Here is an 18919-nt window from a genome sequence, read left to right as displayed (position 1 = left end):
TTATATGCTTAATATGTGTAGTTACATGAAACATATTTAAATATTATAAGAATTATAATTTTTTATGTATTGTAACTTTTGTAATGCATTCCATCTTTTTTCTTCTTTTTTAAAATAATATGCACTTCGGAGCTAATGATTCATAAATAAAATCTTTTCTTTTATATTATCATATAAAATAAAATAATTATGTTCTTATTCTCATTAATAATTTAAATGTGTGCAATAACTCGAGATTGTTAAATCTAACCAGGTTAATTCAAGCTAGAAATTTTGAAAATATATCTTAAATTATACGAATTGTCAAAATGTGATAATACTTATGTTGATAATAAAAAAATAATAATATAAAAACTTCGTTAAAATAAAACTTAAACAAATAACTTCGTTATTTTAAAAATATAATTCGACTGAGTATTTCCTTTTTTGAAAAATGTTATTAAGTTTGTTAGTTTTAAAAAATCTTCAGGAATTTATAATTTGACGAAATCTCTTTATCCTGCTTTATAATGTTTTAATATAAAAATATACCTATTAATGAAATATTTTTGTAATTTTTTTTTATGCTTTATATCTATTGCTCTTTATTTAATAAACTTATTTTCAAAAATGAATCGCTGTCTTTTTAGTAAAAGTTTTTAAAAGTTATTTATAATTATTGAATAGAGAAAAATATTTAAATAAAATTAATCTCAAATTTTCTAAAGACTATTTTAAATTTTTAAAAGTTAAAAAATTTAGCATAGAAATCAAAAAATTAATTTAAATTTTTTAATAACATTGTACATGATACAAAAATGGTAAAAAGATCACATTTCTTATAACAAGAAAAAAAAATATTGCATGAAAACTCTAGATATATTTAGTTTCTGTTTCATTTGCATTCAATGGGAAAGAGATATACGAATATTCAGAATTTTCTAAAAATATGCAATTAGAATAGATCCACTGTGTAAACAATACATTATTATACTCTTATAATTTTAAATATATATTTAGAGATACATATGTATTTCTGGAATTTAAATTCAACAGATTCGATTCAATCTATATGTGGAATATGTAATTTCGAATTCTTGCACACTTAAATTCTATAAGATATTTCATAATAATTATAAATTGGATTAATAACATTTATGTAATATTAGAAAAACTTATTACGATGAAACAAGTTCCTATCATCAAAATGTTTTAAATAATTTACAATAGAATATTATTTATGTACTTGATGAAAGAATATTTATGACCCAGTGGCTTTGAGGTGCTATAACTTAAATATTAAAAAAATAATGTATATAAATTTCATCGATTATATGTTAAAATATTAGCATTCGTAGACAAAATTTTAATGTATTGCTTAGGCATTTTGAACGTATTAGTTTTTGTTAATTTAATTTAATTTTTTAACTTTAATATTTAAAAAATATTAAATTTAAATGCCTAAGTTTTACACAGTAATTATAAATAATACATAAATGCATACATCATATTTGATGTGATTATATAATGTATAAGATTAGAAGAATTGAATTTGTTTTATATGCTATATATTTCCACTTTAGTTCCTAGATTAAATACTATTTCAATAAATAATAACTAAATTGTACTTAATATAGAAAGATGCACATTTTATAATTTTTATGTATTGTATGGTACAATATGGTATATATAAAACATTCTATGTATAGATATATATATATATTTATATGAGTTTTTCCTAATAATCTAATAATCTTCCTTGTCTATATGTAGTAACTACGCGATATAATTATTAAATAAAAAAAAAAATGAAATCATATCATACACTTCTATTAATTTCTACTAAAAACAATTTCTACTAATAATTGATTATGATTTATAATTTCCATTTAAATTTCTTTAAAATAATTTTATTTTGTTTACAAAGTAAAAAAAATATAATAAATTATCATATTAATTAAATATACATTTATATCATAATGTTTATCATGATTTTTATCAAATGAAAATTTTTAATATATTCAAAATTAAATTGAATAAATATTGAATAATATAATAATTGTAAATAAAAATAAAAAGTACAATAAAAATTGAATTATAATAAAAATGAAAAAAATTAAAAAATATATTAAAATATATAATAATTTATAATTCATAATTAATAATAGTTTATTCTATATGAATTAATAATTATTAATTTATAATAATTATTATTTAATTTAGTTAGTATTAAATTATTTAGTTTAGTAATTTAAGAAAATTTTTAAATATATTTTAACATGAAAAGATGAAATTTGAAACAATTGCTATTAGTAAATAAAGATTTACATTAATAAATAAAGGTTAAAATATATAAGATAAATAAGATAATGGATGATTTTATGGATAATAAAGGTAATAAAAATATTTGAAAAAAGATAAAATTATTTTTAATAAATTATATTTGTAGGTAAGAAGAGAAATAATAATAAACGTGAATTATGTTTATTCTATTCTACAATTATATCATTCGAAAAACTATTACTTTTAAAACAAAATATTCGAACATTAATTATAATCGGTCAACGAGATATTACTTCTTTTAGTGCAATTTCGCAATTAACTGAATTGCAAGAACTATGGATTGTTGAATGTGGTATTAAGGTAATAACATAATTCAATATTAATGAAATATTATGAATTAAAATTTTATTTATTTAGGAAATACCATCTTTTAAAGAAAATTGTTTATTAAAAAAACTTTATCTGTATTCCAATGAAATATCTTATATACCAAATTTAGAAACTTGTTCTCATTTGAATATTTTACATCTATCAGGAAATAATATACAAAAACTTGAGGTATATCTATGTTGTTTTTAAAAGTTTTATTTTTATATTTTTATTTTAATTATTTCTATTATTAAATTATATTTCATTAATATATAAATAATATATATATATTTTATATAATAATAATATAATAGTAATAATATATATAGAATTTAGATACATTAACATGGTTACAAGAGCTTAATTTAGCTAATAATAAATTGGAAAGAATAAATAAAATATCCTGGAGAAAATCTGAATTATATAGTTTAAATTTATCAGGAAATCCTTTATGCATTATAAAGGTACATAAAATATTTAAATAAATAATATTTGTGTATATATTAATAATATATATAATTAATAATATTTATATATTAATATGTCTTTTCAACTACTAAGGATATAAAATATTTAGCACAATTGCAAAAATTAGATTCATTAGTATTTGCGGATCCATTATATGGAAATTGTCCTTTGGTAACTTCTTGCAATTATCGTATATATCTTATTCATTATTTACCACATATTAAAAAATTAGATCATTACAAAATATGTGAAAAGGAAAGACGTTGGATCAATCATTTTTTCAAGTATTTATATTATTTTTTATCAGCATTATACAGTATATAATAATATTTTTAAATGAGATTTAAGAAATAAAATTTTATTTTTAGAAAACAAATAATATATTATAATGTATTTTTTCACAAGCAATTAAATATGAATTTGAGTTTATTGAAATATAAATATAGAGAATATAAAAAAAATATGCATTATTTTAAAAATCAATTATATACTATTGGAATAGAAAAGATACTTAAGGTATTATATAATATATATTATATAATATATAATTATAATGTATATATTATATAATATATAGTATAATTATTTTAATGATTAGTAAGTTATTAATTATTTTTTGTTTATTATAAAGAATGATGAAAAGTATTTAAAATATAGAGCATATGATGAATCACAAAATATAATATTGCAAATGAAATTAAACAAAAAACAAATCAAGGAAATGGGAGAAAATCTAATCTTGCAATCTAAAGTATAATCATGACTTAATTATTTGTTTTTTTTTAAATTATCTAAAGTGAATTACTTTTGGTAATTCGATGCTATTTATATATCAGATTTTGCAACAACAATTGCTAATTAATATAAATTATTGTGGGAATATAAATTTTGTTGAATATAATACTGCTTCAGAAAACACAGTTATTCAATTATGTAAACAATTTTTACAAGCATCATTGTGTTCAGTTATAAAAAAGTATGTAAAATATGTTTTCAATTACAATAGTGAAAATTTTTGAAAGTAAAATATTTATAATAATTTTCCCATTTTAAACAGTGGCATAGGTATAACAGATTTAAGGTTACATAAGGTAACAAAAATAAGTAGTAAAGAAATTGACTTGTTAAATATTACTAAAAATAAAAGTTTACAATCGGATGAATGCAATATGATTTTAAGAATTTTAGCTATACCTGGAATAACAGACATTCAAAAATGGCCTTTTAGCTTTCTTCAAAATGACTTATTTAGTAAAGTATTTATATTTCTTCATTTATAATTAAATAACAAAATTTCACTTCTTTTAAAAAAATAAATTATAAAGTAATAAATATTTTAATTATTAGGAAGAAATAACAGTAACTAATTGTTTAGCAGCAGCAGATTGTAACTGGTTAAATAAAGTATTTCCTAAAAAGAAAAATAATAATGCTCTAAGTCTTTACAATATTTATGAAAGAAGTCGTGTTTGTGTACTCATACAAACACCAATTTCTAATTCTATTGAAAAGTAATAATTATAATACTATTTATTTTAATATTATTTTAATATTATTTTTTATATTATAAAAATATAAAAACTTTTATATTTTTATATAGAGTAGATAATGTATATGATTGTTTACATATAAAACATACAAATTATGAAAACAATTCAAATGAAATTTGTCAGATATTTAAGATGATGAATACAAATATAAAAAATCCTATATTTGTAATAGAGTATGAATACGTACTCTATGAATTAAAAAAAGTAATAATTTTTATTATTACAATTTAATATCTTTATTATTTTTGATGACATTCAAAGTTTCATTTACAAAGAATAATTTATATATACTTTATAGGAAGAAGAATATAAAAATCCTGTAACTGCATGTACAACAGATGACATTACATTTACATGTTTATCTAATTCTAATATTATGCAATATATTAATATTGATAAAAAAATTGGAATATACAATCTTGTAAGAATATGTATTTCTGGACAGAAGATAAATGCAATAGATATAGATTTAAATTTGCCTAATTTAAAAGAATTTGATATTTCTTACAATCAATTAAATGAATTTCCAAACTCAGATTTTATAAAAAATGTGCAAATATTAAATATAAGTTTTAATAACATAAAATTATTACATATTAAAAAAACTTTATCTATGCTAAAAGAACTAGACATATCATGGAACATGTTAATGTATTGTTTTGAATGTATTAATATTTTTATAACTTATATACCTAACATGTATAAGCTAAAGATATATAATAATCCTTTTGATGATGTTATTGATCCTCAATTAATTGAACATTTATTACATATAAATTTACCAAAATTACAGTTTATTAATAATTATAAATGTGAAAATCTTAATTTTCCTCAAATTTATTTTCCTTGTGCATTTGGTATGTGTAAATTAAATAACAAACGACGTAATAAATTAATTTATTTAAAACAAAGTATATTAAAAAATATAGAAGAATTAAAATTGTTAGAAAAAAAAAATATAGAACAAGCAAAATACATTCATATATCACATAATTTTACTGTAGCATTAAACATTTTGAAAAGAGCAAGAAATGTGCAAGAATTTTGTGCTACTTGTTGTTTATTGTCTACATTTCCTTCTATAAAACCTTTAAAACATCTAATCAAACTGAATCTTGGAAATAATTTTATTTCAGTGTTAGATAATTTTACTCAAGACAATTTTCCAACATTAAAATATTTAGATTTGACTAATAATCTAATAACAAACTTGGAATCAATGGGAACATTTTATACCTTACAAGAATTTTATTGTGGGAATAATAAAATAAGGAACATAACACAAATAGAAAATATTAAAACTTGGCAAACATTGCATGTTATAGATTTTTGTAATAATCCTATAAGTACAGATGAATTATATAAAAAATTTATCATATTTCATTTAAGTAACATTGAAGTAAGTAAAATCTTTAATTATTTTGAATTATTTATAAAAAATAATTAAAAATTATATGAATGCATATGATTATAATATTACCAGTAGTATATTTCTGGAGAATATGTACGAAATTCTGATATTTCTGAAGCAAGATGTATATTTGGTAATAAATTTGATAAACATATGTTAAATGCAATATATGCAACAGATCATTTAACAAATATTACACAACTGAGTCTAGTTGATTGTTCTTTATCAAAAGTATGTTATTACTTAAAGCATATTGTCAATTTTATAATATTCATTTATTAAATTCTTCTATATATTAGGTGGATCTTTCAGCAGAATTTCTACCACTGTTAGAAAGTTTAGATTTAAGTAAAAATCGAATCACTTATTTATGGGGTCTCCATTCTTTTAAATATTTACGTACATTATGTTTAAGTTATAATTGTCTTGAAACATTTAATGGAAATAATTATGAAAAAAACAATTATATATTCCCAAAATTGTACACTTTATTTTTAGATCATAATTGCATTAAATCAGTAATGAGTATTACTAAACAAAAACTACCAGTAATAAAACATTTATTTTTAAACAATAATTATCTTCAGAATATCAATGGTAATATTTTATATTATTATATATATTTATATATATTTATATTAATATATGTAATATAATTTAATAATTATATTAATTTTATTATTTTTTATAAATTTATATGAAATATTCAGAAATAACTCATTGCTCTACACTGGAATATCTAACTTTAGATTATAATGCAATTGAATTATTAAATGTAGAAGATTTCATTGAAAATAATAATCTGAAGTTTTTATCTCTTGAATATAATAAAATAAAATCATTGGAATTTACAAAATCATTAAAAAAATTACAAAAACTATATGTTGCTTATAATTGTTTAACAGTAAGTAATTCATTAAATATATAGAATAAATATTGAATCTAATAATGAGTAATATTATATTTCAGAATAAAATTGAAATACAATATTTATTATTATTAAAAAATTTAGAAGAAATAACGTTTGAAGGAAATCCTTTTTGTAATGAAATAAATGAAAATAAAATAATTTCTCAAGATTTTGGAATTAAAGATGCAACAATTTAAAAAATTTAGTTTAAAGAAATAAATTTTATTACTTGATTAAATTTATTTAGAATAATTTTAATAAATTATAAAAATATAAAATTTAAATATAAATAAATTATTTGAATAAATTTATATATAATAAATATATACATATAAAATAATCAATAATATTTATACATACTTATTTTATGAATTAATTTTTGCGAATGACTCGTACTTGTTCATCTATATAATTATTATTGCAATTTATAATTTATATATATATTTATATTACATAATTACACAGTGTTACTAAAAGAAACACAAACTCTATGCTATGGAATAGTAGAAGGGAAACAAACTAATGTATGAAAAATAGTTTATTCAACAAGCGAAATAAATAAAAAAAAAGCTATCTGCTCGAATTTGAAGAAGTTATATTCTCAAAATAACAGGATGTATGTTTAAGAATAATTGTTAAAATATTTATTAATTTTGTAATCGGTATATAACTGTTACTTTTCTTCTTCTAATTCTATAAGAATGATTAGGTAAGAGTGAGAAGGAAAAATTATTATTCATATAAATGAAACCTAATATTATTTACCTATATTTATCTACATTATATCATCAAATAAATGGCGATCTATGATTGTATCGTATTGCCATATTTCTCTCTCGTACTCTTGTTAAATTTGGTTAATTATTTTTTTATTAAATTTATGATATTAGATTTTGCACTTTCGGACAATATATAATTTTATATAATTTTACAATATACAATTTTAGACAATATATAAATAATAATAGACACGACTTGTATATAAAGATTCACGAATCAAATTGAAAAAAAAGAAAAAATATTATATTCTGTGAATAAAAAATAATTCACAATATATCATACGTACAAGCAGTTATGTACAAGTGAACTTATATATATACTATGAATTTTTAAATAATTATAAATAACGATGTAAACGTGATATACGAAGAATTACAAAGAACGACAAAAGAATGATATAAGCATATATTTCATATCTTTGAATACTTTACATGAAAAATTTACCAAAACTATTATATTTTATAATTATATAATAATTATAAATAATTTTTTATAAATTATATTATTTTATAAATTATAATTATATTATAATATTATATTATAAATTTTTGATAATATAATATATATATAATAAATTTTTCTCTAGATATCTGTATATTTTTACTATTTTTTTAAATTAAATTTTATTAAAATAAATTATAAAAATTTGAAATAATTACAAATTGAATGCTATTAAATTTATTTTAAAATTTAATTTTTCAAATTTCCAAAATATATATTGTAATAAGCATTAAATTATATTATTAAAATTATAAGAATCAAATTAACGGATAGTAAAAAAATATATATATATATCAGACTTAAAAATTATTAAATTGCATTTTATAAATATTTATACTTTGCTTTGAAAGTAAAAATTTTTATCATTATTTTGTCCATCATTTGTATATCATATAAATGATTTTATCTTTATATGATCTAAGGTTACAAGTTACGATTTAAAAAACAAATGGAATTAGAGACAATATTACGAAAGTCTACAACAGGTAATAAATATATTTATATATTAATAATTATTTATTTTTAATGAGATTTTAATATTATTATTATAACGATTGTAGTAAAAACAATATCAGAAGAAAATGAAAAAAAGGAAGATGAATATTTTCAAAAAATATATGAACAATGGAAGGGCGCTAAAGCTAAAGATAAAGATTTAACTTATAAAGTGATTCCTAAATTTTATTTTAAGGTAATATATACAAAAAAATGAGATTTTAAAACAATTTTTTTCATAATTCTTATTATTTCAGTTACCAAAAGAAGATGAAATTTTACCACAAAAATTACGAGAAGAAACACGAGCATTATTTTTACAAAGACGTTCACGACAATTACTAGATAATAATGAACTTAAAGCATTATGGGTATTATTAGATAAACATCATAGTCCACCTTTATCAGGAGAAGAACAATTAATTAATTATGAAGATTTTAAAAAAGTTGGTAAATTAGCTGGTGCAAAATGTAGTCCATATTTTACTGCAGTTGTATTTGCTAAATTACAACAAGGTGATCCTCATGGTAGAATTAGTATAATGGCACTCTTTAACTATGTTATGAGAAAGGTTTGGTTACACCAAACAAGAATTGGACTTTCTTTATATGATGTTACTGGTCAAGGATATTTAAGAGAATCAGTAAATATTATTTTATATTGTATTTTAATTAAAATGTTCACTGTCTTAAATTTTTCATATTCTATAAATCATTATACAATACTCAGTATTTGTTTTATCATACCCATGCATTTGCATTCATGTAATTTGTATTAAATAAATTTTATTTAAAGTATTTGTTAATTAAAAATATAATATAATTATTTATAATAAATATTCATTTATACATATTTATTAATAAATATTCATTTATTATAAATGAATATTTATACAATTAATGTATTAAGTTAATATAAATTGTTATAATTGATAATGAAATCTAATTTTTATTGTTTGTCTTTTACAGGATTTAGAAAACTATATTTTAGAATTAATACCAACATTACCTCAACTTGAAGGACTTGAGAAATCATTCCATTCATTTTATGTTTGTACAGCAGTAAGAAAATTTTTATTTTTTCTTGATCCTCTTAGAACTGGTAGAGTTAGAATACAAGATATTTTAGCATGTAGTTTTCTTGATGATCTCTTAGAATTGAGAGATGAAGATTTACCCAAAGACTTGCAAGAAGCAAACTGGTTTTCAGCTCCATCAGCTCTCAAAGTTTATGGACAATATTTAAATCTTGATAGAGATCATAATGGAATGCTTAACAAAGAAGAACTTGCAGGGTAATTTAAATGAAATGATAAAACTTATAAATTTAATTTATAGTTATAATAATTTCAATAAGTTGTTTTTAACAGTTATGGCACAGGAACATTAACTGGAGTATTTTTGGAAAGAGTATTTCAAGAATGCTTAACATATGAAGGAGAAATGGATTATAAAACATATTTAGATTTTGTTTTAGCATTAGAAAATCGACATGAACCTCAAAGTTTACATTACTTATTTAGAATTCTTGATATTAATAATCGTGGTTATTTGGATACTTTTTGTCTTAATTACTTTTTTCGTGTATGTACATATTTTATATTAGATAATTTGTATAATATTATATATATAATCTAGATCTATTTATATAAAATTTTCTTTTTGATAAAGTTTTTCAAACTTAAATCTTTCAGGCTATACAAGAACAAATGACAATGCATGGTCAAGAACCAGTGAGTTTTGAAGATGTTAAAGATGAAATATTTGATATGGTAAAACCAGCAGATCCATGTAAAATTACATTACAGGATTTATTATCATGGTATATAAATAATTTATTTATAATTTTGAAATTATAATTTTTAAAAAAAATACAAAAAATTTGTAATTTATATCTATTTTATATTTTATTTTATATTTTTTAGTGGACAGGGTGATACAATGGTCAGTATCTTAATAGAGTTTCATGGATTTTGGGCATATGAAAATCGTGAAGCTATGGCAGCTGATACTGGTGATGAATCATCTCATGTCTGAAAATAAAGATTCATAAAATTGATACATTCCCAACTGTGTAGATTAAATATATCTATAATTTTAAGTAATATTTTACATAATAATAAAGATATCAATTATTATATTTCTAAATTTATTAGAAATTTTAATTTATATAAAAATATTTACTTTAAATGAATTATGATGTATAATTTTAAAAAAATTTTTTTTAAAATTATGTATTATTTAATATTAATTTTTGATATTTAAAAAATCTAAAATTTTTTATATCTAAAGAATATTATATATAATATCTAAAGAATAATATAAATTAGTTTTATATAAAATTTTTTCAAATTTAAAATACTAATTTTTATATTAAATTATATTTATTTATTGTAAAAAATACTTTTTATTCCATCAACCAATAAAAACACTCCATTTCAAATTGACCTATGCAAACGTATATTGCCCCTCTTTGAGTACAGGTTTAATGACGTTTTATATATAGCTCTGCAGTTGCTCCAATCCCACGAAGATTTTTCGGTTGATCTTTGTGTGACGCTTCTTGTCATGTTTGAATTATTCGAAAGTTTTTTCATGTATTATATTATTTTCGTTGAGTTAAAACTGTACCATTGAAACGATAACTATTCAGTGTGAATTTGTATTGTATTTGTCAGCACAAATAATTATAAAGGATTGGTTGAAATAAAAATAATATCGTTTAACATACCATGGACGCATTCACTCAGGTAAAACTCTTTCTTTTAATTGCAACGCACAAATATAACGATAATACTAACGCTAATAAGTATTTGTAGAATTTAAAAAAATATCTATGGTTAATACTTAAAATATTTTTTTTGTTAATAAAATAATAAATTTCAATTAACATTTATTCACCATCTTTTTTTTGTTTTTATTATTATTTTATTGTTATTTTTAATTTTTATTTTTTAAAAGAAAATTTTTAATTTTTTACTTTTATTTTTTTACTTTTATATGAATCAATTTTATATAAATTTTAATAAACTTATTGAAATAATATTATAATATAATATTCATATTATAATATATAATAACTACTAATATCATATATAATAACTATATGAATTATTTATTTTTATTTGTTAATATTTTTAATTAATTAATTTTAAAATAAAAATAAATTGATTTAACTAAACAGCGAATGTTGGAGCGAGCAAAGTCAAGAAGAGAAAAATTAGATATTAAATTATCAAATGCTGGACATGATATAAAAAAAAGGCGTAGTCCTTTAAAGGATGCAAATGCTATTTTAGCTCAAGCTACAAGTAATAAAATTAATAATTTTTTATCTATATTATTATATATATTATTATATATATAATAATAATAAATTACATTTATTTATGTTTATAAAATAAAATATTATAAAATATATTTTTAAATATTAAAATAATTATTTTTTTATTAGTTGCTAAGAGTAAATCTCCAATTAAATCGCCTATGAAAATATCAATAGATGTTACATCTTCAAAATCTCCACGAAAATCTACATCTAAATGTTCTATTGATGAAAATAATGAGCATATAAATAAAGAGAATGGAGAGATCGGACTTTATAATGTAAAGACAAAATTACAAAGGCTTGGTAAGCTGTATTCTGGTAAGTTTCATTTTATAGTATAGCTTGATTTAAATTAATTTGTTTCATTGTATTAAATTAATTTGTTACTTTGTATTAATATCTTATTCTATATTATTTCTGTATAATTGATAAACATAAAAATTTTGTTATAATTATAATTAAAATTGTAATTATTATATTATATATAAAATATATAAAATATATAAAATATATAATATATAAAATATATAAAAATATTTAAAATAAATAAAATATTTATATATTTTATATATAAAATATATAAAAATATTTATTTATATAAAATATATAAAATATAATTATATAACATAAAATATAATTGTTTTACTTTTATATTATTTCTTTCTTTATTATTTTATTATTATTTTATATTGTGATTTTTATAAGATCAAACAATGTTTATAAGTTTAATTCATGAGAAATATAATATATTTTTTTCTTTAGATGATAGTAGCAGAGAATTGAGTTCTCCAATTCATAGAACAGAAGAAAAATTTAATGCAGAAGAAGAAGTTACTGAACAGAAACCATCTAAAAGAGGAGCTAGACTTGATAGATTAGCAGCTCTTGCTTCAACAATTAATAACTGGGAAGATGATCTTTCACATCCAACTTTGGTACGTTCCAATATTAATAATAATGAATAGTTTATATATATTAATAAATAAATTTATTAAGTGATTATTGGTAATATAAATAATTTATAGACTAAATCATCAGATAATAAAACAGATAAAAGACAAGTAAAATTGAATATGCAACTAAAATCTGTCTCAGAACCACAACAGATATTAGAACCACAACAGATATTAGAACCACAACCAAGCACAAGTGGATATATTAAAGAAAATAATAACAGTAAAGATATTTATTTTAAAAAAGAAGAACTTTGTTCTACAAAACAATTAAAATGGGATAAAACTATATTGGAAACATTAGTAAGTATTTTATTTTAAATATAATTTTTTTATATATATGTAAAATTTTTCTAAATCAATTTTTATCAATTTTTATATATAATAATTATATTGAATTATATATAATAATTATATTATAATAATATATTAAATTAGAAAATAATATTATAAAAATATTATATTCTAAATAAGTAAATTTGTCAAATTAAAATATTATTTACAGGAAGCACAAGGCTTTAGTCGTACAAAAAGCGATAATCGTCTTATATATGATTATAAAGTTTGTTCTCAAGGAAAAGATGTGGATTCTCCAAATTCATCACCTAAATATCTTTCACAAAGTCAAGAAATTATTACCACAGTTCGCGAAGAAAAACGTAATAAGAAAATGGAAGACTTTTCAAAACATACCAACATAAAAAGTCCTAATACTCCTGGAAAAACATCAAAAAATGCAATATTGAATACAAATAATGCTCTATTAACACCTAGAATTGGTAACTCTCCTAAAAATTCTACTCAATCTAGCCCAGGTTCTGTATTGAGCAAAGCTTCATTATTTGAATCTAAAAATACAGAAGTAAAAGTAAAAGATCCTATTCAAATGACACTTTCTGAAAGAATGGCACTTTTTGAAAAAAATAAAGGAGAAGCACCATTATTACCTAAGGCACCTCTTACTATGTCTATCCCACCAAAAAAATTACATGAGAAAGACAAAAGTAATTCATCAACATATGTAAACAATACAGGTATTTTTTATGTTATAAATACAAAAATATGGATTATTGTAACTAAAAAATAATAGTTTGTTGTTATCTTATATATGATAATTTTATTATAGTAAAAGAACGAGTTAAAACTGATATTCCCAATAGTGCTGTTAATGTTAATATTCAAAGAGAAAAATTTGAACAAGGATTAAATATACAAGAATTAGAAAATAATATTTTACGTAATACTTATTTAGAGCGACAACGTGAATTGGATATGTTACGTTCCCGTTTTAATAGGAATAAAGAAATGGCACAAGCAGCTGCTGGTTCATATATTAGAACTAGTGAAAGTAGTGAAGGAAAATCAAATTCACCTAAAAATTCTCCAGTTTGTCCAGTAAAACCAACACCTGCACCTGTATGTAGATATTTTATTTTTATTTTATTAAATTTATTATAGAAAAAATTTTATATAGAAAAAAATAAAAAGATAATTAAATATGTAGGATCATGCTGTGCCACCTCCTCCACCACCTCCTCCACAGGTTTCTAATGAAAAAACAATTCCAAATGAAAACAAAAATTTTGAATCAAGTAAAAGACAAAGTAAATATACATATAATAATATATAATTTGATATTTTTTGTTTATATTTAATTTTAATTTTCTATATATAATAGTTATAGGAAATCAAATAAAAACACAACAGGTAAAAGTAGCATCTGAAATTAAACGCATTCGTGTTGCTCCACCTAAACCTGGACATCTTTATCCTAATCTTTCTGAAATTGAAAATACAACAGAAACAGATACAGAATATACTGTCAATAGTACAGAAGCAGAAACTGCTACTTTAGATGAAAAAACTGATACAGAAACTGGAACAGAGGCTGAATATTATGTACATGTATGAATGACTGATAATAAAAGATAAATGATATAATATTAAAAAATTATATTTTATATGATTTTTATAGCTGTATACATTGAATTTGCAGGATAATGGAATTGAGACTGAAAGTGAAGAAGAAAGTGAAGATGTGAATACTAGTCTTGGTAGAAGTATTTTACGTGCTGTAAATGAACAGTCTTTTCTAAGCAAAAAAGTATATATAATGTATCTCAATTTAATAATTATATATAAGAATTTTAGACTTTTGATTTTTACAACATTTAAAAAATAATTGATTATCAAAGATGATTATCAAAAATAGTCAATATAAAATATAAAATATATAATATAAAATATAAAATATAAAAAATACGGGAAATATAATTTTGACGCAGCGGTATCAACCGCAATAAAATATCTTACTTTCTTATAATTATGTCATTTATAATAATATATACTTTACTTAATATTATAATTATATTATATATTATATATTATTATATATTAAAATTTATATTTTATAATAATATATATATTGTACATATAATGTGTATATGTAATATTTTAATTATTATAGAGATCAATTGATCCAGATCCAGATAGTACAACTTCCGATATTTCAGTATTAGATGAAATGGATGAATATTTAGATGAATGTCTTGCACAACAAGAAATACACAGTGGAAATATTTATACAGAAGAAGGACCAACTCCTCCAAAATTAAATAAAGGTGGTAAGAGTCCATCAGCAACTTCAAATTTCAAATATAGAGAAGGGTAAGTTACAAAAACATAAAAATTAAATATCAATATAATTTTAATGCTTATAAATTTGATAATTGTAATAATTATAATAATTATTTTTTATTTTTTAAGATTATCATATCGTTCACCTATGAAAGAAATCTCTTCATCATCTCCTAAAAAAGATGAGCCATATATTGTAGATGGTGAAAATTGTGTACCGTTAATGCATAGTGTCAGTTTTTATAGACGACAACAATCTCAAGTGAGTTAAGTATTAAAAAAGTAGTATTAAGAAATATGTATTAATTTCTAAAATTAAAATTAAATTTTTTAAATTTGAAATTTAAAATTAAAATTAAATTGATTTTAGACACCAAAAACACCAGTACGTATAATATCAAGAACACAAGAATCTACTGATACTTATACTGATGTACAATTTAATGCTAAAAATGAAATAGTTTTGGTAGAAGAAAAAATAAAACGATTGTTAGATGAAGTATGCAAACAACAAACGATTATTGGTCAAGCTAGTCAAGCACTAAATTTATGTACTTCTACTGTAGAATTTAATGGTTCCAGGGAACAAGTTGAAGGAGAAAGATTATTACTTGTTGCCAGTAATTTTATATATATTTTTATATTAAAAATATTCACGAGTTATATAATAATTAAAAACGTTTTCTAATAGCTCATAGACGGCAAGCTGCATTAAATGAAGTTCAACGATTAAAGGTAGAAGGTACCTTAAAACCTGTTAGTCCAGGATCACCAGAAGTACAAGAAAGTGGTTCTCTAACAGTTTCTGCTATTACTTTACCTTTTAAAAAAGGTTATTTTCGTAATATGAGCACAAGTAAGTAAAATATTTCTAGATAATATTAAAAATAATATTTAAAATTTATTTTTTTTAATTTTAAATTCTAGATACATGTCTTCATTTTGTTTGTATGATGCGACATTTAGAAGAAATAGTTGCTACACCAGTAGTTATAGTAGAACCTGGTGATTCATGTCTTCGATTTCCATCAACATTAAAATTAAATGATTTATACAGTGATTTTAAAATTACTGTTGAAATATATTCGTTGCAAACACAACCCGAAATGTTACCACATGAAATCAAATATCATATTAATAATGGTAATGGAAGTAGTATTAATAGCAATAATTGTAATAAAAAGGTAAGTTCATAATAATCATATAATAATTTATATCATATAATTATACATTTCTATTAAATATTTATAAATATTTTGCAGTTGGCGAATAAAACACCAAAAAAATTTTTAAAACAAGAAAGTCGATTGGTGATGCCTAGTGTGCAAAGTCCAGCTGGACCATCTGCTGTTAGATCTCCAGCTTTTCAATTATCTGGTTATGTTATTTTTAGTTTGAAAGAGATACATCGACAACAATTCACGCTTAATAAGGTAAATATGATATTATAAATATGCAAACAAAATAATATGAATATAAATTGATTGATATAGATTAAAAAGATTATATGTAAAAATTTATAGGTACCACCGCAATCCCCACTGGAAGGTCGATTACAAATGCATGTTTCATGTGAACTTTCGGTAGCAGTTGAACATAGAGGATTTCTTACAATGTTTGAAGATATATCTGGTTTTGGTGCTTGGCATCGTAGATGGTGTTTACTCAAAGGTTCTACTTTATCATATTGGAAATATCCTGATGATGAGCGAAAAAAGACTCCAATTGGAAGCTTAGATTTACAAGGTAATTATTTATAATTTTAATATGATATTTTGTTATGATTTAAAATATAACTTATTATTACGTTTATAGGTGTTAATACAACAAATGTTGGATTAGTTTCTCGTGATATTTGTGCGCGTCCTAATACCTTTTTACTTGAAACAATTAGAATTGCAGAATCTGAAGATACTGATAGTTTGATTATGGTCAAAAATGGATCAACTACAACAATTAGGTAAGTATTCTATTGAAAATTTTATTTCATTATAAAATTAATTGATCTTGAATTACTTTTAGGCATCTTTTATCAGCTGATACAAAAGAAGATAGATTAGAATGGTGTTCTAAACTTAATAAAACGTTAAATTTGATACATGCTTGGGGTGGACCATCAACATTATCATAATAATTTCTATAAAAATTCTAATTTTTATTTCATAATAAAAAAAAAAAAGAAATCTTAGCGTATTGAAGTACGCTTATTATTAATTTAATGCGTGTATGCATTTAAATATAATGTATACTTATGTATACTAAATAATGCAATTAAATTTTAATTGAAAATAGTTTATCTATATTTAAAATTTATATATTATAAATATGATAAATCATGGAAAAAAATATTTTGCTAAAAATTAATAATATTAATTGTTTGTAATAGTTATTTTTTATTGTGAATATAACACAATTTCAATATGTAACTATTAACGAATAATCATATTTTAGATTTTAATTGAATTAAAATGCTTCTAATAAAAATAAATATTTATAAAAGAAGCATTTTTTTTGGAGAGAAAGAGAGAAAAAGATTCAATATTACGATATAATTGATAAGAGATTACGATATAAAATCGATAAGAGATTTTATATAATTTTAAGATGCAAAACAAAAAAAAATATAAGTTTGAATTATTACAATTTTAAAATATTATGAATTATGTAAAATTTAAAATATTTATAAATTTAATGCATTCTAATGAATTAATGTAATTATAATATGAATATGATCAGAATTTTTGTAGGTTATTTGAATATTTTGAAAATTTTAATTATTTGCTTTATAATTAAAATATTAAATAATACTATTAATAATAGTATTAAAATGATGTAATTGTTATATTGTAAATAGCAAAATCACAGTATATTAAAATCGTTACTAACAAATATATAGCCAACAAATACATTTATACAAGTATTTTTTTACTGTAAAAGTTAGTATTGCTTAAAAATCATAAATTTTATATCTAACAAATTTTTATATTTTTTACTTTTCTATATAAAAATTTTATTTTATAGTGTCAACATTAAACATTTAAAATAAAAAAAAATCAATAAATTATTTTTCCAATATTTTTATTTATCAATTCTCAAAATTTATTTATGAAAAAAAAATTGTTCTGAATAAAATTAATTGTTTTTGTTACATATCCATATTCATGTAGGAAGATTATTATGCATATGCTAATTTGTATATATATTTATTTGCTGAATTCATATCTTGTTACATACATACAATATAATTATAAAAAA

At 20.1% G+C, this 18919-nt stretch overlaps 4 protein-coding genes across 6 annotated transcripts; all 4 read left to right on the top strand.

Moving 5' to 3' along the window:
* The first annotated feature begins 2348 nt into the window (after positions 1 to 2348).
* Positions 2349 to 3116, top strand: LOC122710515 (leucine-rich repeat-containing protein 9-like). Its single transcript, XM_043928421.1, has 4 exons — positions 2349 to 2373; positions 2429 to 2622; positions 2680 to 2820; positions 2961 to 3116. Exons 1-4 carry the CDS (start codon positions 2349 to 2351, stop codon positions 3114 to 3116), a joined length of 516 nt encoding a protein of 171 aa, XP_043784356.1.
* Positions 3117 to 3828: 712 nt separating this feature from the next.
* On the top strand, positions 3829 to 7500 carry LOC122710529 (leucine-rich repeat-containing protein 9-like). The gene is made up of 9 exons (XM_043928436.1): positions 3829 to 3850; positions 3936 to 4075; positions 4157 to 4355; positions 4447 to 4610; positions 4700 to 4853; positions 4948 to 6069; positions 6136 to 6291; positions 6360 to 6657; positions 7436 to 7500. The coding sequence occupies exons 3-9, from the start codon at positions 4269 to 4271 to the stop codon at positions 7498 to 7500; spliced, it is 2046 nt and encodes a 681-aa protein (XP_043784371.1). The 5' UTR covers positions 3829 to 3850; positions 3936 to 4075; positions 4157 to 4268.
* Positions 7501 to 8597: 1097 nt separating this feature from the next.
* Positions 8598 to 10857, top strand: LOC122710507 (serine/threonine-protein phosphatase 2A regulatory subunit B'' subunit gamma-like). Its single transcript, XM_043928411.1, has 7 exons — positions 8598 to 8736; positions 8812 to 8942; positions 9004 to 9390; positions 9716 to 10041; positions 10117 to 10330; positions 10441 to 10568; positions 10672 to 10857. The coding sequence occupies exons 1-7, from the start codon at positions 8700 to 8702 to the stop codon at positions 10781 to 10783; spliced, it is 1335 nt and encodes a 444-aa protein (XP_043784346.1). The 5' UTR covers positions 8598 to 8699; the 3' UTR covers positions 10784 to 10857.
* A 454-nt stretch (positions 10858 to 11311) lies between these two features.
* On the top strand, positions 11312 to 17815 carry LOC122710495 (anillin). 3 transcript variants are annotated; one of them, XM_043928387.1, is made up of 19 exons: positions 11312 to 11496; positions 11931 to 12057; positions 12201 to 12392; positions 12837 to 13009; positions 13100 to 13330; positions 13533 to 14061; positions 14154 to 14443; positions 14532 to 14631; positions 14706 to 14926; positions 15024 to 15131; positions 15495 to 15694; positions 15794 to 15926; positions 16035 to 16284; positions 16356 to 16520; positions 16592 to 16848; positions 16927 to 17097; positions 17188 to 17410; positions 17480 to 17624; positions 17687 to 17815. In XM_043928387.1, exons 1-19 carry the CDS (start codon positions 11479 to 11481, stop codon positions 17793 to 17795), a joined length of 3642 nt encoding a protein of 1213 aa, XP_043784322.1. In that variant the 5' UTR covers positions 11312 to 11478; the 3' UTR covers positions 17796 to 17815. The 3 variants fall into 3 exon arrangements, with proteins under 3 accessions (XP_043784322.1, XP_043784321.1, XP_043784323.1); XM_043928386.1 differs by having other exon boundaries at positions 14706 to 14932; XM_043928388.1 differs by lacking the exon at positions 11931 to 12057 and having other exon boundaries at positions 14706 to 14932.
* The last annotated feature ends 1104 nt before the right edge of the window (positions 17816 to 18919 follow it).

Source organism: Apis laboriosa, unplaced genomic scaffold, assembly GCF_014066325.1.
Source record: "Apis laboriosa isolate Shangri-la unplaced genomic scaffold, ASM1406632v1 scaffold149_cov153, whole genome shotgun sequence".
Classification (NCBI taxonomy): Eukaryota; Metazoa; Arthropoda; class Insecta; order Hymenoptera; family Apidae; genus Apis; species Apis laboriosa.
The sequence above is the reverse complement of the archived record's forward strand: the minus strand, read 5'-3'. Positions and strand labels throughout refer to the sequence as shown.